Source organism: Nyctereutes procyonoides, unplaced genomic scaffold (assembly GCF_905146905.1).
Source record: "Nyctereutes procyonoides isolate TBG_1078 unplaced genomic scaffold, NYPRO_anot_genome, whole genome shotgun sequence".
NCBI classification, from domain to species: domain Eukaryota; kingdom Metazoa; phylum Chordata; class Mammalia; order Carnivora; family Canidae; genus Nyctereutes; species Nyctereutes procyonoides.
Genome location: NW_026575142.1, coordinates 25512845 through 25537194, shown reverse-complemented (window position 1 = coordinate 25537194; position 24350 = coordinate 25512845). Strand labels below are relative to the sequence as shown.

At 36.2% G+C, this 24350-nt stretch overlaps 1 protein-coding gene across 2 annotated transcripts in view; it reads right to left on the bottom strand.

Annotated features, from left to right (window-relative positions):
* The window catches only part of PLA2R1 (phospholipase A2 receptor 1), a 114411-nt gene that overhangs the window by 14336 nt on the left and 75725 nt on the right, over positions 1-24350 (bottom strand). For both annotated transcript variants that reach the window (XM_055307927.1, XM_055307928.1), the window contains exons 12-20: positions 24080-24282; positions 22192-22337; positions 18583-18667; positions 16076-16208; positions 15456-15491; positions 14821-14978; positions 9660-9724; positions 9302-9405; positions 7348-7487 (exon numbers count right to left, since the gene is read on the bottom strand). In XM_055307927.1, coding sequence (XP_055163902.1) covers positions 7348-7487; positions 9302-9405; positions 9660-9724; positions 14821-14978; positions 15456-15491; positions 16076-16208; positions 18583-18667; positions 22192-22337; positions 24080-24282 — 1070 coding nt within the window. The remainder of the gene's footprint in view (positions 1-7347; positions 7488-9301; positions 9406-9659; positions 9725-14820; positions 14979-15455; positions 15492-16075; positions 16209-18582; positions 18668-22191; positions 22338-24079; positions 24283-24350) is intronic.

Sequence of the window (24350 nt, the reverse complement as noted above, 5' to 3'; positions counted from 1 at the left end):
AAAAGAAAAAAATGAGCCCAACTGGAAGAGAAGCAAGGGAGAACCAAGGAAACCTAAGAAGGAGAAACAGAAGGGAGGGAGGCCAGTAATGGAACACAAAAAGAAGGCTGTGGAATTTGGCAGTGAAAGCTGATTGTTACTCATGAGAAAATAATGTCTGTGGCATAGCAGGGTTAGTCATTATGCGGTGAGAAATGGAACAGTAACGACTGGACAGGTCAGGTGGGGTTTAGACGTGACCCCCCCTTCCCACCAAAGCTCAGTGAAATTTAAACATATCAATAAGGCCAGGTGGAGTCAGAGGAGAGGGAGAGATAGAAAAGAAAGGCTATAGTGGATTAGGAGAAGTCAGGAGAGACTGTATGCAAAGGATGTTCCATGTGGAATATTTTTCTCAATGACCACAGGGAAACCTAGTCATTGATAGGTTAGATCTCAAGATTTTGCCTCTGAGAAAACTCAGTTACAAGATAATTCTAAGCTAGTGTGGAAACCTACACTTGAGAGAGCATCCTTCCCTATCCTCCTTTGGAATGACATCTTTCCTCATCCTTTAATTTCTATATTTGTCAGTCCCCCAACCCTTCCCCACAGTCATCTTAAAAAGCAGAGAGGCTAAGTGTTGCTCTTCTTTGAACATCACAACAAAGAAGGTCCCCAGTAAATATTTATGGAACATAGTAAAAGCCAATAGACTCCTAAATAGTTGTCAAATGACATTCTTGGGCATTCTAGATTTAGTCCAATGATCCTCAAAGGGGAGTATTCAGTAATGTCTGGAGACATTTTTGGTTGTCACAGCTCAAGGTGGGAGCTTTGCTGTTGGTGAGTAGGGTACAAGGATGCTGCCAAACATTCTATAACGCATAGGTCAATCCCCCCATAACAAAGAATTATCCAGCGCCAAATGTCAATTAGTGCCCAGGTAATTCTTTTTAGAAACATTAATCCTGGTCATGTCACTCTTTAGTTTAAAACTACTAGGGATTTTCAATAAGTAAGTATAAGTAAGTAAGTAAGTTAAATAAATAACAAGTAGGGATTGTCCACTGTTTTTAGAACAAAACCAGAAATCCTAATGTAGCCTGAAGTTGATTTACCAATTAAGAGAGGAAGTACATTTTCAATTCTTCTGGTCCTCTTTGACTTGTTTGCTTCACAAAGAAACAGAATTGGCTTTAAAGGATTTTAATTTTATAACAACTATTCTTTTATCTATTTCCTTTCATTTTGTCTCTTTTCTCTAATTACAAATTCCAAGGAGTGGCACACACTAATTATTAGGCAGTCTTATCATTTAATGTGAATTCACCTTGTGTTCAGATAGTCACTAATGAACCATTTGTAAATACCAATGAACCTCACTGGTTTAGTTAGCTCAATAAATCTTTCCAGAAAACACACACATATGCCCCCCCATCACACCCTCCTACTCCCCCTTCCCCCACATTTGTCTCAGCCAAGGTTTACTAGCTTAACTATTTCCCATTACCACAACTTCATTGTTTCTAAAAAAAAAAACCCAAAAACATATTTACTGGTATAGTTGAGAATGGTGTCATTAGTAATTAAAGCAAAGCAGCAAGATGAAGTATAGCACTCTTAATCTTAAATTGTTTATTTACTTACTAATTTGCAAAATGTGATCAAGTTTAATGCCTCTCTTACTGTTGCTGTGAATTAAGGATATCCTACTGTATTACAAATGAGTTTTGCATAAAAATTCTTTTTTTGTCTCAAAGTCATTTCCGGCTCAAAATTGGAAAATGGAATTTATGACCTTTCCCCCAAACTTGGTTCTTTTCCAGTGTTCTTACTGATGTTGAAAGTCAGCCATGTATTTATATAAGCCTGAAAGCTGGGAGTCTCCTCACCTTCCCACTCCATCCCCTTTTCAATGACTATTTAGACATCCCATTTCTCAGAGTGGAGAGCACCATTCTTTCCATTCCTGCCACCTCACAGGCTCTGCCTTCACTACCTTGGCCCAAACTACTTCTCTCTTGCTTGGACTTTTATAATAGCTTCTCAACCAGTCTTCAAACCTTCCTCATCCTTGCCTTCCTCCAGTCTGTCTTTGCCATTGTAGCATGAATGATTCTGTTAAAAACTCAGTCCTGATCATATCCTTCTTTGGTTAAAACTCTTGAGGAGTTTCCTATTGTTCTTAGGATAAAAACCAGAAACTCTTTTTCGTCTCACTTTTCACACTCTTTCCACACTTTTCACACATCTCACTTTCACACTCTTTATGCTTCCTTTAGTTTCTTTGATAGACCATATTCCCTCTCACCACAGGACCTTAGCACATCCTGTACCCCCTGCTTTTTATGCTTCCTGTCTTTCTGACCACTTCATCCAGGTTCTCCTATTATATGCTTTTAGAGAACCGTGTATCTCCCTTTCATCACACATGTCACAGTTATAAAGTAGTTATACTCCTGATTGATGACTAATGTTTGTTCCCTCTCTATTCTGAAAGCTACCAAACAGAAGGGATTATGTTTGTTTTTCCTCACCATCAAATTACCAATGTCCAACATTAAATGAATGAATGAATAAAGTGTTAATAATATGGATACTTCTTTTTGTTTTCTAGAAAAGAAGAGAGTGTTTTTTAAAGGAAAAACTATGTTGTGCATGAAATCAAATTTTGGCTAATCCCAAACTAGATGTACAAAGCAGTCATTAGCACTCAATCGAGATCCTTGTATAAAAATGTATGAGTAAAGCATAAGAGTTAACCTAATAACACATAACCATATGCACACTTAGAATTTTTTCTGCCTCCAGCCCTGCTGTGACAGGTATCTTAGATGACTCACTCTTCTAGGGGTTGTCCCAGGTCAGGACTCATATATCATCAAACGCAAAAGAAATAATTTATGAAACATTTAGAAAAGATGCTTAACTTCTGGTATCTCAGTTTTAAAACTCTTAAAGGTGGATAATTAGTCAACCAAATAGGTTTCTTCTTAGAAAAAAATTAGCCCTAGGAAATTGACAAACAAGAAGCAAAATTTAGTGGGACATAACATACTGATGCTCATTCAGAACTGTGACGTGAATAATGTCTGTCATGGCTACCTCCCAGTTTTCCTCTGTAACTTTGTTAATCAGGGGAGCCATCCCCACGGGGCTCTCCTCCTCTCCATTATCAATACTTCTATTACCAGTTTTTCTAATGATCTGATAAGCCATTTATTCCACTTATAAGTGGATAAGCCCACTTATTCCAAGGTATAGATGACAGATGAGGCAAATCTCAGAAATATTTCCCTTAAAAAAATAGAGTCAAGGCAAAGGAGTGAGACTCCAAGGGTGGGATTTTAACCATTTCTATGCAAGGGAAGGTGTGATAGGTGGGGACACTTGGAGACCCCCTGTAATCTCACTCTGTGAAAGATCATCTTTTTCAGGTGGCCTGCTGTGACAGTATATATTAGTCAAATACTCTGAACGATTCAAAGACTAAATTGTGCAACTGCTGCATTGCTGGGCAAATATTGGCTGCATATTAGAATAACTGAGGGACCTTTTAAAAAACAACTGGAATGTAGATCTAATGCAGATCAATTAAATCAGAATCTTTAGGATGTCTCCTGCATCTTGACATTTTTAAAAAGCTCACATGGTGATTCTAAATATTTGATCAGGGCTGTGAACCACTAATCTAGCTGCTAGCTATCAATAAAGATTTTTAAAATTTTTGAACTACACAGTATGTTTTAATCCTGCTCCAATCCTGCTTCAGAACACCTTTCTCCCCTTGGGTATGTGTTTGTGCTTTACTCATACCCCTTTCTATTCGTTTCAGAGGAGGCATTCATTTGCTCTCTTGCCCTGAATCCGCTCCACCATCACTGCTCCCAGGCCTCTATACACACACAGTCAGTATGTTTACACAGGACTGAACATGGACTGGAGTTAAGTTGTGCAGATAAAGAAGTTTGGGGAGAGGGTAATAGCTAAGGCCTAAATCAAAAGCAACCATTGAAAATTTTTAAGAATTATTTCTCTAATACCAAGGATTTGATATGCTGTTAATTTCCTTAAAATATCCTCTTTTATACATGAGAGTAATTATGATTAGTAACGAACAGTTGTATTCATACTTGGGGTCGCTCACTGTCTGCATCAAAAGTGTGATTTTGAGACAACATAGGTATTCCTCTGTGGCTGTTCTATACAGAGCACTCCAGGATGCGCCTGTTTTAATAGTTGCAAAGTACAAAAATTAACTAAGAAATAGACCAAACTTTAATATAAGAGCTAAAACTCTAAACCTTTTAGAAGAAACATAAGAAGTAAATTTTTATGTCCTTGGTTTGGCTACCTGTTCTTAGATATGGCACCAAAAGCATGAATAACAAAAGAATAATGAGATAAATTGGATTTCATTAAAATTAAAACTTTTATACATCAAAGGACATTAGAAAAGGCAACCTATGGAATGGGAGAAAACATGTATCTGATAGGAGCTTAATATTTAGAATATATAAAGAACTCCGGCAACTCAACAATAAAAAGACAAATAACCCAAATAAAACTGGGCAAAGGACTTGAATAAATAGTATTCCAAAGATAGTCTATAGATGGCCAATAAGCACATGAGAAAATTAGCCATTAGGGAAATGTAAATCAAACCAGAATGAGATAACACTAGACAGGCACTAGGATGGAAATAATTAAAAATACAGATAATAACCTATGTTGTTAAATGTGGAGAAGGGGACCTGAGTGGCCTTTGGCTCAGGTTGTGACCCTGGGGTCCTAGGATCGAGCCCTGTGTTGGGCTCCCAGCTCAGTGAGAAGTCTGCTTCTTCCTCTGCCTCTTCCCCTGTTTGTACTCTCTCTCTCTCTCTCTCTCTCTCAAATAAATAAATAAAATATAAAAAATGTGGAGAAATTGCTAGCATATACTGCTGGTAGGCTTGTAAAATGGTTCAGCCATGTGAAAAACAGTTTACTGGTTCCTCAAAAAGTTAAACATAGAATTGGTATATGATGTAGTAATTCCATTCTTAGGCATATACCCAAATGAAGGGAAAACAGGAACTCCAGAAGATACCTGTATGCCAATATTCACTGCAGATTTATTTACAATAACCAAAAAAGTGGAAACAACCCAAGTCTATCAACAGATGAATGGAAAAAACAAAATGTGGTATGGAATATTATTCAGTCATAAGAAGGATGAAGTTCTGATACATGCTGTAATATGGATAAACTTTGAAAACATTATGCAGAGTGAAATAAGCCAGAAACAAAAGGACAAATATTGTGTTAATCCACTTATATGAACTATCTAGACAGGCAAATTCACAGAGACAGGAAATAATTCACCATGGGCTGGAGGGATGGGGAATAGTGGGTCGTTGTTTAATAGTTACAGAGTTTCTGTTTGGGATGATAAGCTCTGGAAATAAAGGGGATGGCTGAACAACATTGTGAATGTAATTAATTCCACTGAATTGTATACTTAAAAATGGTTAAAATGGCATGTTTTATTTTAAATATATTTTACCTCAGTAGAATAGCTTAAAAAAGAATTGTCAAAGGTTTTAATTCAAGACTTAGTAATACTCAGTGTTCTTCTAAATACTTGTTATGTTTTTTTTTTTACTTGTTATGTTTTTTATATTGAAACGTATAACTGGTAGATTTTAAAGTATGGGGAAATAGGAATCAGAGAGAAAATATTAACTATTAAAAATGTACCTCCATACCATATAAAGTCTTAGAAAACCACTATATTTTAGAAGATATCTCACAGTGCCACTAGATTGTGTCATGGGGCTAAATTGGCCTGGTAATCCTTAAATTCTTATATGAAGTGGCAACTACAGGAAAGAGACAAACACTACCGGACTGAAGGTCAGAAAACCTGAGGTTGATTCTCAACTTGACATTTATTTGCTATTAAGTTTCAGAAAAAGCACACAATGTGACTAGTCTTGCTCTTCTCAGATATAAGATGGCATAACAGTTCTGTGCATTTAAAAAATTCAATAAAGTGATATATATAATTACCCAGCAAAAACTCTTGGCCACAAGGTGCAAGAAACTCAAATGTTCATCACTGGGTGAGTGGAAAAACAAAATACGGTATATACATATAATGGAATATTATTCAGTCTCAAAAAGGAAGGAAATTCTGACACATGCTTTTAACATGGATTAACTTGGGGGACAATCTGCTTAGTGAAATAAACTAGTCACAAAAGGACAAATAATGTATGATTCCACTTATCCGCAGTATCTGAAGTAGTCAAATTAATAGAAACAGAAAGTAGAATGGTGGTTACCAGGGGTTGGAGGAGAGGAAACGAGGGGTTGTTCTTTTTTGGATTTAGGGTTTCAGTTTTATAAGATAAAAAAGATCAGCAGATTCATTTCCTAACAATGTGAATATACTTAACACTATTGCACTATGCACTTAAAAATGGTTAAGATGGTAAATTCCATATTATGTGAATTTTTACCACAATTAAAAAAATCAATGCCACATATGTAGTAGGTGCTCAACAAATACATGTAAAAAATCCAAATGGCCTCATATCACAAATTAACAATGAGATGATCACAAAAAAGAGAAGGCTCTGCCAAATATAACTGAACATACAGACTGATAACTGGCTGTCCACAATTAAAGAGCAATTTCATATGAACATATTAAATTATGACACAGTTTGGGTTTTTCCATTATCAAAGAATGAAACATTTATAATTTGGGATGCATTTTAATTACTTCCACCTAAGGCCTATAAAGTTATTTCATTATGAAACATAAAGAGTGGAGGGTCTTAATTGGAGGCAGTATCAGAAATAATAAATCTGGTTTACAATATCCCCACTGGCAATTTAAAAAAAAAATTTCAATTCTGCATAGAAGCACCAGCTTTATGAGGCTCAAGATGACATTGACTGAGTTATGTTATTAGTGGGTCAATTCACAAGGCGGGCGGAGCTCTATGTCTGCTCCAGGCAGGGAAGACACAAAAGAAGGAGAAGATGGAGTCTGTACCCTCTGCAGTTGACAGCTCATTTGAGGGCAGGGCCTAGTTACACACGCTCGCATGCATCACGCCTAATGAAACAGTCACACGGCACAATGAATGACTGTGTCAATAGCAAAAACTGAGTATACAAATGAAGGGTGATGCCAAGGCTGTTTATTCCAAGAGGTTTGCCCATACATTGAAAACTGAAATCTCTTGAAAGTAGTGACAATAAAATTCCTGGTCCCAATTCTGGTTTTTCAAAGCCATACCTACTGTTTGACTTTGTTCTAAAATAAACATCTACAAAACAGCAACAAAGGCAGCTTTTTGAAAATGAGTTTACCTTATAGTTAAAATATAACCATCCTTTGGGACATGTTCCATGTTGTTTTGGGGTATCTTTCTCTTTTTCTATGACCCAAATCTTCTTTCGCTTACAGATGCCAGGCAAAGAAACTGAACACTCTTCACTAGCCCAGAGTCCTGGAGGAGTAAATGGGTTAGACATGACCTGAAACAATGGAAACTCTTTGTAGGCATTCTCTATCACATTTTTATGACTGCTAATGATTTATCATAGTTTTTTTAAAATCTAGAAATTGAACTAAACTGGTAATTGTAGAGTTCTCTGGTGACCAGAGCAAACTGGGCAGGGTACCAAATCAGTAATTCTAACTCAAGAATGTAGAAATTTTGCAAATGCAGAAAAACAAAAACAAAACCAGAAAAAAAAAAAAAACCCAAACCCCAACTAATTAAAATACTACAATTGAAATCACAAAACTGATTAAAGTTCTTATAATATTTGGTTTGGTTAATAAAAAAATGTAGACTCATATTTTTGTTTTAAAATATTCAGCTTCAGTATAAAGAGAAAAAAGATTCTAAAACAATAGATCATTTCTAATTTATAATTTTTTAGAAAATATGTAATCTTGAAAAATTAACTCAGTAACTTCTAAGAAAGAAGCACTTTCAACACTGACCCTTAAAAAAACAGGCACACATAGACATGCCCTCGGGAAGATATATCCCAAAGTCCTTAGCCTCCTGGAAAATGTATTTTAATTTAGAAGAGCTATATTTTTCAGAGTAAAGGTTATAGAATGCATTTCATTAGCATTCAAGTTATAAATCCCAGAATAGTGCAAGGATGCGTGTAAATTGCAAAGGCAGTTTCAGTTTTCTAGTGTGAGGGATATAAGCCAAAAAATGTTGGCATTTTGAAGGAGGGGCTAGAATGCCTTTTTTTTTTTTTAAAAAAAAAGAATGCTATTTTCAATGCAGAATAGCTGCTAGTCTTCCAGAATCACAAAACAGGCTTTCTGTAGGCTGTTGTGACACCTGCTGGCAAGAGAGAGCTGATTAACAACGTGGTTTTTCCTTTCCTTTCTCTGCAAATACCCTCACACCAAGGATTGCTTTCTATGTTTATCCTTCTTCTGATTTGGGGCATAGGTTCCTTATGAATCTGTTAAGTATTAGGAACATAATTACCTTTTATAGGATATAAAGAGTGGGATGGATATGAGTGGACAGTCAACCCAAATAACACTGTATTTGATGAATTGAATTAAATTTTAAAAACCCATCTTAAAGGGTAAACTGTATTTCTCAAACAGTTTGGAGATCGTTGATGTTTTATGGCGAGAAGCAGTTAATGCCAGGTATTTAAAAAATACTGAATTCAATGAAAATTTTTCTTACATGGAAAAGTGAAGGGATGCCTGGGTGGCTCAGCAGTTGAGATCTGCCTTGGGCTCGGGTGTGATCCCGGGATCCTGGGATCAAGTCCCGCATCGGGCTTCCTGCGGAAAGCCTGCTTCTCCCTCTGCCTATGTCTCCACCTCTGTCTCTGTGTGTCTCATGAATCAATAATAATCTTTAAAAAATGGGAAAGTGGAAGTAAATTTCACAGGGTTTAAAAGTTCTGGCCAATTATAAACTGAATATTAAGAAGAGAGTTTAAAAATGGGCCCATATTGAAATTTTTTAGAGAGTAGTATTTGTCAGGCATATTTTTGACCAGATTCATTGGGTCTATTTCTGGTGCTGTTTTGGTTCTTGAGGGATGACTTCTATGGTTGTAATTCATTTTCAAGAACATGAATGCATGGAATTAACTAACTATAGGAATGGCCATCCTTAAGACTAATGAAACTCAACATATTCAACTAAAAAAAGCAAGCCAGCCAAACAAAACTTTCTCACTGAACTAATGCAATGTAAAGGAGACATTAGCCTTCTGAAAATTATCAGTTTGTATTATAAACCCCAAAATGGATAAATATAATAACCTGTTATAGATGAAATGAAGCCACATCTCTGGCTCTGATTACTCATAGATCCTTCTCCTCTCTTGTCCCAGTTCTGGTATATTACTGGTGCTCCATCTTTCCAGCTGTAGGTAAATTAAGAATTTTAGGGTCTTCTTTTATTTCATATGTTCAATCTCCAACACCATTCTTGGAGTTCTGGGGTAATTTTTATTAAATTAAAAAGATACTCAGGTCTTTAGTTAGAAAAATGGAAATTTATAAATTAAAGACAATGTTTGAAGCCTATTTAACAAATTGATCACTAAGATCTAGTTCAATCATTCTGCAAATAAAACCTGTCAAACAAAATAAAATGCAAATTGATCTAGGTCCACACCGAAATTCATCATTGGCTCTTTCTTCTCGAAGTCCAATCCACCAATTTACACCATACTTTGATAGCTATTAAAAAAAAAAAAGAATATGTCAGCATTTATTCTACTTGTTTTCCCTTTTCAGTATTAAGATTAATGGGGTTGCTGTTAATAGCTTTCTATTCTTCACTATTTTACCCAATTATCTAAAGAAGAGTACACTAAGGCCTAGCATCTTCAGAGAACCTGAAACCATTATTTAAAAATATTCCCTTCTCATTATGGAGGGAAATTAGAATCAACTATTGAAAATCTTTCTTACAACTTTCCCTATGTATTTAAAAGTAAATTTTCTAACTCTCATAATAGAGCTTTACAAAATAATATTGTAAAGTAAAATAGGATGCAGACTCCTTTTTTTGATTAAAGATTTAGTGGTTTATCATCTCAGTGATTTATAGTTCACTGCGTAAGTCACTCTGTTTGAAAAACAATTCAAAGCACAAAGACATCAATAGAAAAAAGATTTTGAATTTTTGGCATTAGTCTGATTGTTAAGCTTTTAAACAGTATTAGCACCTTCCCATTTAAATAGACACAATGTAGGACAAAGGAATACTACAAAACTACCAGTGTTTAACAACCAGAAAATCATTTTTGCATTTTGCTAATTTTGTACCATTATTTATCATACAGATATCAGTACAATAAAGTATAAAATGAAACAGCATGTTCATGCATGTGTGCATGCACACACACATACATTACAGCAGATGTAATGCTGGACTTATGACCCAGGAAATTGAAATTCCCTCTTTAACTATAAAAGAGGAAGAAGCAGTAAGGATTTCCCTAAGACCTCTAAATCAATATACTTTATGTGTATGCTGTGTGTGTGAAATGTAACTTAATTTTTAAGCTAAAAATTTGTTAATTTGAAAGCACTGTGTATTTAAATTTGCACTTCATTTCTTCTGTAAAAATTGGAAATACACGTTAAGATATATATTTTTTCCATATGAATTTTGGGTCATCATACAATAGAACCTAAGAGTTCTCTAACATTTTAATTTATAAACAGGTATTTTTATTCCTTGAATAGTGTGGCTGTCTGCCATATCAGCAATTTGAGAATAATGCAAGATGGAACAACTATAATTTGGGATCCCTGAGGTGTTATTTCATGGACATGTTCTTACATGCTGAATTTAGATTCCTATTGTCAGGCTTTAGAATGGATCCATTGAGACTGGCTGTGAACTCAGTGGGAGAACCACAACAATTTCATTCAATCTAAAGAGGTCTCATGTGCAACAATAGTGGAAATCATGGCCTGATCATTCACTGCCCCAATTAAGGACCTCTAAAGAGAAATTATAACTACATCTTAAGTGACATATTTATTGCCACCTCAATTATATCATGGTGATCCTCCATATGGCACATCACAACCTGTTGTGATACAGAATAGAACCACAAGCTAGAAGGATGAGCTAGATGATATCTCAAGTGAAAAATCCATGGTGAAAAATAGATGTTGTAACTTTTAGTTTAGGTATCAAACCACAAAAATAGAAGACTTATTAATATTCTCTCAAATAAAGAAATGTAATATGACCACAGATTTCAAAACATCAACCACACTTTGTTATAGTCATTATAGATAGAATCACATGGGAAAAATACTTACAGAAAATAAGATATAGCAATATCCTATATAATTTATGAAGTCATTGATCTATGAAGTAATACAAGGAAGAGTAACCTGTCATATCAAAACCATATTATTTTAAGGGTTAAAACACCATATTTTGGAGGATGACTCATAGCTTTAATATATTTTTGTTAGAAGTATTTAGACATGAAATTATAAAAATAAAAGTAAATTGCAATTTTGAAATGCAAATATTGCACAACACAGTATAGGAATGTTAGCCAAGTGGATTAATTGGGTAGTAGTTCATGTTAAATAAGAACTCCTAAAGTGCTTATGGCTTTTTACTTTTTGGGCATTAATCTAGCCAACAAGATGGCTTAAAAAAGAAGTACTCAAAAATTCACTCTCATCATGCCTGTGGTATTCTGTTATTCAAGGAGAAAATACTGACTAACCACTTTTCCAAGATAGAAACACTTTGTTTAAAAAAAATCTGCTTCAGATTTTTAAAATTTCATCCAGCTTTCTTTTTCAATAGTTCTTTTACTTCCCAACTAAATGTTATTTTTGTTTTTCACATTTCTGAGTTACTACTCTTTATAGGGAAACTATACAACAGATATGTAATATCAAAAATATTTAATTACTGGGCCACCTGGGTGGCTCAGTGGTTGAGCATCTGCCTTTGGCTTAGGTTGAGATCCCAGGTCCTGCGATTGAGTCCTGGATCAAGCTCCCAGCACGGAGCCTGCTTCTCTCTCTTCTTATGTCTCTGTTACTCTCACTCTTTGTTTCTCATGAATAAATGAATAAAATCTCTAAAAATTATATTTAATAACTATTCTGATTCTTCCTGCATTTATAGGACGAGAGTGCCACAAAAGTGAATTTTATGATCTCTACATGTTTAGTTACTCATCGTGGAATAAAATAACTTCTGGACTGACTCATTCTAGTAGGACATTCATAGATATGGAATTTCTTACTGGTGAAGTGAAAACGGTCACTATAAATATCACTACTACCACCACCAAAGAGTGCATAACACAGCCATAGATTATGCGATAATAAGAACTGCTTTGGAAACTTAGAGCTTTCTTCTTTCTAAATTGATACCCTTTCCCTTAGCTCCCTTGTCCCTTTTTCATCTACACATTTTAAATCGTCCAGTAATTTTCTTTTGTAGCATAGTGGGATGTTAGCTCAGTCAGCTGCCCGCTCATCATACTGACAAGGCATTCTGTATCAACATGGCCACAGGCTGGGTAACAATTTTGCCATGTAAGACACCACAAGGTTCACCTGGTTTGACATCACAACTAGATCTAGGGATCCCTGGGTGGCGCAGCGGTTTGGCGCCTGCCTTTGGCCCAGGGCGTGATCCTGGAGACCCGGGATCGAATCCCACGTTGGGCTCCTGGTGCATGGAGCCTGCTTCTCCCTCTGCCTATGTCTCTGCGTCTCTCTCTCTCTCTCTGTGTGACTATCATAAATAATAAATAAAAGAAAAAAAAAACAACTAGATCTAGTCCTCAACTAGTATCATGGATGGCACTAGGTATGGCTTCTTAAACAGCTAAACACATGGGTTTTACTATTTCCTTCTTCGGGAGGTATTAACTCTGCCATCCCCACTGGCTTCCTAACCACTAATAATTGGGAGAGTGAATTCAGGGAAAGGTGAAGAGAGATATTCCTAGGAGACCTAAGCCCTGTTGGAAAGATCAAAGAAGTCTTTTATTGCTCATACGTGAGACAGAGCTGCTGTTCTACTGCCAGCAGAAGGGTTTTAAATGACTCTGCAAGTGAGATGACCTGGGTTCACTTCCAGATTCCATCACTTAGCTGCTGTTTAAGTAACCAAGTTGCTTCACCTCTTTGGAGTTTTAGCTTCCTCAATTGTAAAATGTCCTAATAATAGACTTCCCACAGACAGTCCTTGGAAAGATTAAATGGCATTAAATAGTAGTACTTAGCACAGTGCCTGATACGGTTACAATAAGTATTGGCTAAATATCAGTTCCAATTGAGACATGCACTTTGTCATGTCGATGGATGGATTGGTTTTCAGACAATTGATCTGATATCTTGTTATTGCCACCAGGAGTCTGTTGTCTTGTTAAAGAAATAAATGTATTTTTCTGACATGTTGATGCTTAACATGGATTTGGCTTGAGTGTTCTATTTGTAGGAGAGAAAGGGTGGTAAAACAGTACACAAACCAGTAGTGGGGAATATCTCATTCTTGTGGTTAGTCTTCACTGAGTCTCTGTGGGACCATGGGGTTGTCACCTAATCCCTCTGTTTTTCAGCTTTTTCCATTACAACTCAGTAATAGCCCTGACCTACCTGTACCTTGCAGGGTGTCTATGCATCAAATAGGATTATAGAAATGGAAAAGCTCCATGAGCTGTAAGAGAAGACATTTCTCTTACATGCCAAGATGTTTTAAATATAGAGCTTCATTTTAACAATCAACTTACAAATATATGAAAAGATGATAGCTCAAGAAAGGATTCCTGGCGATCATGAAATAATAGTAAAAGTTTTTTTTCTTACTTTCAAAGATTTCCTAGTAAAAATTCAGAATAAGTTTCTCCCTCTTAGTGTTCCCTTGATAATTTGTACATATTGCTCCCTTTTCACTTACTATTATTTCTAGCTTTTTAAAAACAGAGACTATATCTCATTTTTGTGTTCTTGACATTTTTATGACTTTGAAAAATATCACAATGCCTGACACATACCTAATGCTCAATAAATGCTTGTTGAAAAATACACTGAAAGTGTACACTATTCTTTGGCAGTCTGCTTCATTATTTAACAGGTTTTGCATGCTTTCTCTCCAATTAGCCTAGCTCCTCAAAGATTGCCCAAGTCTTTAACTTAAGTTGAAATGGAAAACCACTCCTTATTTTCTGAATATTGAGTCTTTATAGACTTAAAAGTATTATATTCTTGTAAGTAAAATTCAAAATTTTAAAACAGCCATGTACACACACACACACATACACACCCCCACACACACTGTTCAGGTACACTTTGTCCCTCATTCGCGCTTTATTTTCCTCCATGGCATTTATCTATTTATCTTTTTCTAAAATATTATGTAATGTACATACTTATATTGATTACAGTCTTTCTTCCCAGACTAGAGTATAAGACCCATGAGGGCAGGAATTTTGGTCTATTTTAATCACTGATAAAGCCCCAGCCCTTAGAAGGGTAGACTGAATAAATAGATATTGAATGATTGAATGAGCCTCACTAAAATAATAAAACTCTGCTTACTCATAACTGTTGCTAATAAAGAATGACAATAGTGAAATGATTGACCAACACGGTAAACTTGTGTTTCCGTTATTTTCTCTTAATCCCTATAACAGGAAGACGATCAATTCTCAAAAATACATGGCTTTAAATGAAACTTAAATAAATGTCTGAAGTCAAATTTTAAAAAAAATCCCCCCAAAGACAGAAGAAGGAGCTAAGCTCTGAATTTCTCATGGTTAATTGTATTCAAATACCACTCTTATTTTGCTGTGGATAAATTCTTGTTCATGTGCAGAATGAATTGTGAGAATATCACCACGTAGCCAGACACAAACAAACTCAAAGGAGGGCCATTCTGCAGCATAGGTGTGAAAAAGATACTCAGCATCTTGATAAAAGAGCCAAGGTGCATCTGAAAAACAACAACAACAACAACAAAAAACACTGAAAACCAATGCAAATGATGCAAAAGCCATTGACTGATATAATGCAATTTAAATAGGATATACTATAATTTACCCCACAATTGTAATTTAGTCACTTAGCATTAAAAAAAAGTATGTGTGTGTGTGCCATATACATAAATATGTTTACATACATATAACTAAGTATATAATTTGCTTATTTTCCTTGGTTTATCTCATCTAAGAAAACTTCATTTGTATTGCGAGGTCTGGGATATATACATATTTTAAATTCACATGTCATGAAAATAGTGTTGTTAGAATATTAACCTTTAATCATTTAAATACTTTTTATTAATTTGATTTTTAATTAGTTCTAGATTGACATAAGAAAAGAGAAGCTCAATTGGAAGACAGTAATAATACACGAATGGTATATAATGGCATGTAATTAGATATTCAAGAACTGCCAGGAGAGTTCTTACCATACTGGTACCAGGGTGGAATCTTGGGTCTCACATCTGCAAAGTAAAAGCAGACAACCTTGAGTGAACTTTCTTCACAAGTGTACCATCTCTGAATTACTTCAGCTCTAAACACAGTATTTTGTACTTTGCCTTTTAAAATACCATTTAAAAAGTAGGTACTTTGTCCTGTTTGAAGTATGGTTGGCTCTCACACTTGAAGAGGAGGCTCAAGAGAGGCCTCTGATCAAAGAAGAAAGGATGTGAACACTTGTCAAGGGCCTACTGTGCGTCACACACTAGGTTAGGTGCTTTCACCTATTCATTTGACAAATAATTTTGGTTGCTTGTAATGTCACAGTGACATTTCTTCCAGATAGTACTTGAAAAATACCGTATTCCACAATATAGTTGGTTACCCTCATTTCCTATTAACTAACTTAGCGTACTGCCCTGGTGTCACTTTTTTCTCATTCCCCCATGGGGCATTCTTTGCTGAAGTACTACGGTTTGGTTCGTCATGATGGTTGTTGGTACTGGTTCGTCAGGTGTTTAAATTTTAGATTTCTGTAACTCTTCACTTGGAAAAATTCTGTAGATTATTAGAAAGTAAGCATATAGTAAAAATCTTATGTTTTTACCTCTTGGAATTTTGCATATCCATTCACGTTTGGAACTGCAGTGTAAGGGTAGCAATGTTTTATTTGCCTTATAAACAGCACAATTTCTTGCATCTTCTCCAAAATAAGTATTGTCTAAAAATGAAGAGACAACCTGCAGCAGATGAAGTTCATTATTTCTTAACGATGATCCCCCACAAAAAGTTTCAAAAGATCAAAACAGGCATCTCTGTAAATAAACCACAGTAGACTTGGAGGAAGCTTAAGAAATGTCTGGATAAGATTGCAATTAAAGGTTGTTCCATATTTGTGAAGAACAAGCTAACGAAACTAACATTTTTCCTTAAAGATGTTTTGTTTTTTTTTTCTTAAAAGGAGGCAAGCTACTCCTTTCTCCAGAAGGAATAAATCAGAAGCACGGTTCCTTCTGAACTTGTACTGTTTTCTTACTGGCCACAATAGGCTAGCCCTGGGACCTTGGGCAAACTTCTGAAAGGCTCTGATCTGTTAGATTTGGGTCTCATCTGTGATGTAGATGCTTTTGCATATACCCTGAGATTTTAGTCTTTTTTTTTTTAATTTTAATTTTAATTTATTTATGATAGTCCCGCAGAGAGAGAGAGAGAGAGGCAGAGACATAGGCAGAGGGAGAAGCAGGCTCCATGCACTGGGAGCCCGATGTGGGATTTGATCCCGGGTCTCCAGGATCGCGCCCTGGACCAAAGGCAGGCGCCAAACCGCTGCGCCAACCAGGGATCCCGAGATTTTAGTCTTTAATCACTAAATTTTAAGTTTTCACTAGCTTTAATTGGAAAACTATCCAACGCTTTCCATGAATGGTCATGCAAGAGGGATATTAATAAAAATTCAATCTTATCAATGATTTAATGGCTACCTGACAGAAAAGTGGATGGACCACAGGTGAAACTGGAGTAAAAATTTGGAAAAAAGAGGATGTTTGAAACATTTATACGCCTCCTCAAACATGTACACAATCATACAACAACTCACCTAACGTAAAAATACATAAGCTCATATGTATTCAGACCATAGTGTGAGTTTGAACATTTGTTTTGTCCAAGTAGGGAGTGGTGGTGAGGAACTCCATGCACTGCTTCATGGGTTTATCTCATTTATGCTGAACCAAATAGTCTATTCCTCTCTATTACTAATGAGATTGTTTTACTAAAACAAAAGGAAGCATTCTCAGCCTCTACATACCACACTTCGTTTTCCAGGTGCCATATTGACTGTCATTTATGTAGCAGGTGGAGTCTGCTAAGATCCTTCCACTCGCTGGGCCTCAGTTTATCTGATAGCAAAATGGATGCGGCAGGTGATCTCTAAGGTATCTTCTTACTCTCTGGTCCTGATACCCTTCTCAGAGACGCAGCACTATTTGTGTGTGTGTGTGTGTGTGTGTGTGTGTGTGTGTGTTACATGTTTAACTAGCATGTCCTTATTATTTTTGTTTTCCACATATAGATTTCCACAGATCCTTTCCTTACTGCAAATTTTTTTTCTAGTGGGGCTAGAGATTGTTCTTTTCTATTGATCTTTACTATTTCAAAGTTAGGCTGATGATATTTTGCCAACAAGAAGACATTATAACATCATGGCTTTGGAGGCAGACAACCTGTGTACAAATTCTGGTTCTGTTATGCATTATTTTAGGCAAACTATTTAAGCATACTAATAACCACTGCAATGAATCATTATAAGGGTGAAATGAGATCATGCAGCAGTGCATTCAACCAATGGTAAGAATATAATTCGGGCTCAGTAAATAAGAGCTGCATTAAGTGCTCACTGCAGGCTTATGTTAGCCTCCTATTTCACAGGTATAACTGAATAATTTGATTTTGCATGTGCCCTCAGATAGATCTCATTTCAATCTGGGATACAGCTTCCATTTTTTCCTTATCATCTTAAGGAAAATATGAGAATTCCTCATTGCACCTGAAAAAAGAAGTAATAGTGAATTCCTTTTTTCCTTCACAGAGTTTTTTACAAGTATGAGGCTGAAAGAATAGTAAATTTTTTTCCTTCTAGATAACTTGCTCTGGTTGAGAAGGAGATGGTGTTTCTAAGGCTGGCATTTCTTTTAGAGATAAACTGAAATGGTTCTTTTCATTGTGATCTGGACAAGGGTCCCACATTCATATAATTAGGTGCCAAGCTAGAGAGGGAAGGTGGAGTAAAGAAAGCCTAATATTATTTTAAACAACAGTTGCTTCTTTCTCAAGACTCTTTACATGGAGAGATAGTTTGGGAGGGGGGTTGGAGATTTTTATTTATTTCCAGGATGAGATCCTATAGCTGGCCTCAAAACTATGTAGCTAGCAAAGGTTTCCCGGGACTTTGCAGAAATAACTCCTATGGTACCAGGATCTGGTGCAGTTTTTATCTGGGTCTGAGTCACAGGAAATATGGCCATTATTTCCAGGTTCCCTTGGTTGGTTTACCAAAGTGTTCCAGGGTCACCTGTTTTGAATTCATTTCCTTTTCTTCAGTTTGGAAAAACTTACAGGAGTCCCATCAGACCACTCCCAAGAGCCAGCATTCAGTGGGTTTCTTTTATTAAATCCAATCCAGAACTGCCTTTCTTCTGTCCTGTGAAAAAACAAAAACTTGGCTCTTCCTACTCAATTCACAACATAATGTAAAAGGTTCAAGTAATATTTTTTTTTGGTTCAAGTAATATTTTAAAGTATTTATGTGCACAGGAAACAGCTGATACTCCTGGCAGGATCGATCAAGTCAATGAACATTTACTGAATGTTTTCTGTATGCAAAATCTGAGCTATGGCTTCCTATTACTCTGGGCTTGTATGGTGTGCTCTTTGATGACATGCAGTTGGGGGAGAAGTGAACCATATTCAGAACACTATTTTCTCATGTTTATAAGGGATGGCAGCACTTTTCAATCATATAAGAACACACGAAAGCAAGTTGGTAAGAAATTTTGGAACATCTTTTCCCTAGAGGACTTTTTACTACTTTGCTATATATTTACTACTTTCCTATGCTTTGATTTGTTGCTTTTTGGTCAAATGTTCATGTATTCTTTGAAGGTTAATTACCCACCACACCCTTTAATAAAAGGTACACAGCAGAGTTTGCTTTTTGTTTTTTCAGATCCCAACATAATTTCATAGCAAATCAGTCTGAGGCACAGTAGATTAACTTCAGCATTCACCACTGGGTTAGACTTGGCGAGAAGCCCCACAGAGAATCATCTTTCCTCCTATTAGGCGGAGGACAAATACATCAAACCACAGAGTACTCAATAAATCAACCAATAAAGTCTAATTGTACAACGAACCATCTCACTAAGATAATATTCTGAGAATAATTTGGAGAATTAAAGATTTAAAAGATTCAGAAGTCATGACAGATGCTTTATTTTCGTTAGTGCAGTGAAGCAAGCCTATTCTGAAGCATCCCTTTCTCAGATATGTGAGCTATTTTGCTTGAATAATACAAATGAAAGTAAAATGTGACTTAGAAATCCATGAGATCACTGGGGCCTGGCTGATGACTGCCATGATTACAATTTACAATTTACAAGGTTGTGGAGGGGGAGGATGCTGCCTTAAGGTTAAGCCAGGTACCTTCACATCAATGACCCAGGCTGGGAATTCATATCACTCTCCTGCCTTAAGAACTTTTTATTCCTTTACTCATTGAATTCAGAGTTCTACATTTTTCCTGATATGTACTGACTCCTAGATGATGAACTGGCATTAATTTTTTCTTCATCAATTTCCTATAATTGTATCATTTTTAATAATATAATAAGTAATAATACAGAAATAAAAAAGCAGTGCCATAACAAGGAGAAGCATGCATGCTACTATGAGAACTGGTTAATTTGCTATAATCAAGCATGAGATTTTGTTAAACTCCCTGGCAGTCTTGGTGCAAAGTAATATTATACAGCTTTTGTGATTAAGTGCTAAAGATTAATAATTTGGTAGACGCTTTCATTAAGTTCTACAAGAAATTTCAAGTGAGAACTTATATAAATAGACATAATGATATTTGATCTTACAACAAATTTGGATGCAGTTTGCACGTGGTTATTTCATATAGCAAACCTCCCTATACTCAAATATGAAAGGATGTTTTGCAAAGAGCTTAAGTCACGAAGCAAAGTTACAACTTAGAACAATGGAGACTATCCTGCATCCCTTGAATCTGTGGCCCCATACCAGACTGTGGTCCACTTAGTCAGGAAGCTTCTTGAACTTTTCTTCAGTCTCAGAGAATCTGATTTTATCAGAAAGGGAGACAGAACATGAGAGACTCCTAACTCTGGGAAACGAACTAGGGGTGGTGGAAGGGGAGATGGGCGGCGGGTGGGGGTGACTGGGTGACGGGCACTGAGGGGGGCACTTGATGGGATGAGCACTGGGTGTTATTCTATATGTCGGCAAATGGAACACCAATAAAAAATAAAATTTATATAAAAGAATAAAAAATAATAAATTAAAAGAGAGAGAGAGAATCTGATTTTAGTATATGTGCTGCCAAAGCGAGCACAGGTTCAGAGAATCTGACTCAGCAGTTCTGGTGTGAGACCAGAGGGCTCTGTGTCAAAACGTGTCCAAGTGAGTGTGAGAATCAGCCAGATTTGGGAAACGTGGTTTTAGGTCAGGATTTCTCACAGGGGCTAGAATTTCCATGGGATGTTGATAAGTGTTCTCAAAAAAAGAGGTTTGTGGTAGAAGAAAATGCTTCCTTCTAGAAGCCTTTACAATGCTAATGCATATGGTAAATTTCCAAGTTTCTGCCTTGTTTTGCAAATAATATTTGACTCTTTTCCCCCAACAGTACTCTATGAGAGTACATTGGGAGATGATTTCAATGGCTCCAACCATTAAGAACATTACTATAGATGCAGGAGATGAATAATTTGATAGATGCTACATATTAATCATTGTTTGGAGTGTCCTAAAGGTAACCTATGGGGAAGGCTAGGATTTTCCCAAAAAACTAGTTTTGGATTTTTTCTGTAATTTAAGCAAGTGTTTCATTGAGACTCCAGATTTCCAGAGCTTGGAGCATAGTACCTGATGTTACATTTGTTTTTATTTAATAAATGTATGGAGCCATTGGATTCATACTGCCTTCTCGGGGGCAGGATTTTGTCTGTCTTGTCTATTGCATTCTCCAACCAGCTAATCATTTAAAAGTACCCCTCCCATAGAAGATACTCCAAAAATGTATGCTAGCTGACAAGAACATATTACAAAAAGAGGCCAATGGATGAGAAGACTCACTAAAAGAGAACATAATGGCTGTCTTCAAATGTTCAAAAATATAATCAACTTGATCTGTATTGCTCTGGCTTACTAGAAATTTGATCTTTGAAACCAGCCTCCAACAATGGAATGGACTTTCTCCCAAATAAGGATCACTCTGAAAGGAATTGTGCGGATAGTAGATGACCACAGTAATATACTGGAAAGAATTTTTACATTGGGTAAAAGGTAGCACAAGCTTTTCTCATTTCTTCAAATTTAAATTGATCTTCTAATTCCATGTAATTCAAGATTCTGTAAACTTATAAGATGGATACCAACAAGTGAATGCCTCTTTCCTCAAATGTAAAGTTCGGATGTTGGTTTGGAATGTTTTTTTCAATCAGTGGGATTTTTTTTTTTCAAACAAAATCTTACATGGACTCGTTATATACAAATAACTAGAAGTAGACCTGGTGGGAGCTGCTCTGGTGAGTCAGTGATGAAACTAGGACCTCAGCCCACTTGATCTCCTAATCTTGGGGTTCTAGGACTCTCGGGATCGTCAGACAACACTTTGAATATCATGGGGTTAGATAATTAGAGTTTTCTGGAAAGGCTCTAAAATTCTGACTTGAGATACACAGAAAAGATTTCAAATATCAAAACAACCATTACTTTGTTCTTTGTTTTATAGAATAAGAACTTGGTGCAATATAAATATAAAACTATATGAATAAATTTTTCTTTCACAATTAATGGCTAATTGGTTTTAGGCTTAAAACAAATTCTTGAGATTTTAAACAAATATTTGGGATACTCATCCCTAATAAGTTATTACTGGGAAACAGAATATTTGATTGCATTTTTTCAAAATTAACAAATATTTACCTATTAAATTTTGAATGTAAAAGTTCATTCACAAAATTCTCTTCCTCAATATGAGCAAAGCTTGCAAGGTGAGCTCCAAATTCTTCACAAAATGCTTCTGCTTCTCTCCACGTTCTTTTCATTAGGACTTTTTCACTATGAAATACCTGGTTTAGTAGGAGGAAAAAGAAAGTTGACACTATTATGGATAAGGTGAGGCGATTTAATTCTGGACAAGAAAATAACAGTAATACAATTGTCATTATTCTATATTAAAAGCTTGACCTAGTAGGGAGAAATAACATTTATTGAACTAGGATGTGTCTAATCATCGTAAAACTATTTTCTCATTTTATTCTCACAACAAATTCACGAGGAGGATATAATGAGCTCAGTTTTATAAATAAACTCCTTGAGGACTCTTTTTTCTTCTTCTAAATATCCTGTAACTGACATATACTTGTCCCTTAATAAATGTTTATTAAGAGATGTGGAGAGTCAGGCTAAGAGAGGTTACAAATTTCTGGTCAAACAACTACAAATAGGCAAAGCTAGGATTAGATCCAGAAGTCCTTGCTTCAAGAGCCCATGAATTTCTATCCCACCAGATTACCTTCTGACAAGTTAGAATTGGCTGAATGATCATGAATCTGGCTAACCTATAGCTGGAAATGAGAAATGAGACCCGGGACCAGGGCAGATATATTACTAAGGTCTTTGGGTCTTAGCTGTGCCTAAATTCTCTGTTGTTTCTCAGCTGTCCTCACAGAAGCAGAAAGACATCAGTCAAATGGAGATGTACTTCTGATTTTATTTAAGACCAAAGGTGAAGGTCCACAAATACAGAACTCCAGACCCGAGGCCTCTGTGCACTCCTCATTTTTATCTGCCTGACATTGTGCCAGAGTCTGTAATGCCAGGCAGGCATCCTGCGGCCAGGCTTCACCAGACTCTGATTTGCTGAGACCAGAATGAATCGGTTTCCTGGTCCTGTGGGACACAGCGCAGCCTTTCCATCTTTAAAATTATATGCCAAAACTCACCTCCTCTGGGAACTTTTTCTTGAATACTTAAAATTCATCAATCCTAGCACCATGCCCATCAAACCACACCACACATTTGTTGACATGTCCGAGTAATTTGTAGTGGAAAAAGCACTGGACTGGGACCCCTAAGATCAGGCATTTGTTCCAACTCTGTCAATAAATAATTGTGATCTTGGGCAAATCACTTCATCTGGCTGCCTCCGTTTGCTAATTTCTAAGGTTCAACTTATTCCTTTGTGAGGTCACTGTTATCTGATGAATTTGATGTAGGATTATACATGTGTACATTAAACTGAATGCATTCTTAGATGTTTCATGACAAGAATATTGTAGATACTGATTTACATCTAGGATCTAAAGCTGATTTGCAAAAAGACGTTTCTTCACACAATTTTCACACACACACAGACATATATATACACACACACACATATATATCAACTGTATCTATTAATTTGTTTGATCTTCAGGTGTCTGTCAAGCTGCAAAAGCTATTTTTAGCAGCATAATGGTGTTCTTCCATAATAGAGACTTATTCATTATCATACAAATGATATGGAATTGTACCATTTCAATACCCAGTGAGCATCTGCCTTGTTCATTTGGGACTATGCAGTCAGAACCGTATTGACTAGGGCCTTGATACCAATCTTCAAGAAGAGGACTTCAGTATTATCAGAGATATGTCAGTCTTTTGACTTAAACTTATTTTGGAATATAACTGAAAAGATAGATACAGCCAATAAATATTAAGTACCTGCTGTGTGCTAGGCACTGGTCTGGAGTAAAGGAATTTGGGAAACATGAACAAAACTGAAATAATGTTGGTTCCACTGAGAATGCCTAGGTACCCTTGGCATCACCTTGAAGCAGCTGGCCAAGCCAGGCTCTGATTCCCAGTCCAAATAGCAGGGGTGAAAGGGCCATCTCTCTTCCTGCTCCGTTTTCTCCTGTTTTCTCACTGGTTGCTTACACAGGGACATTGCCTTAAAATGTCTGCAGTCCTTCACTTCCCAGCGACCAGGTGGACTCCTTCCTCGCATGACAACACAGCCACCACTGTACCCTAAAAGCAGAAAACAACATTTTTTAATACCAGAATTACTAGAACATTTTGTTCTTGGAAGACAGGTC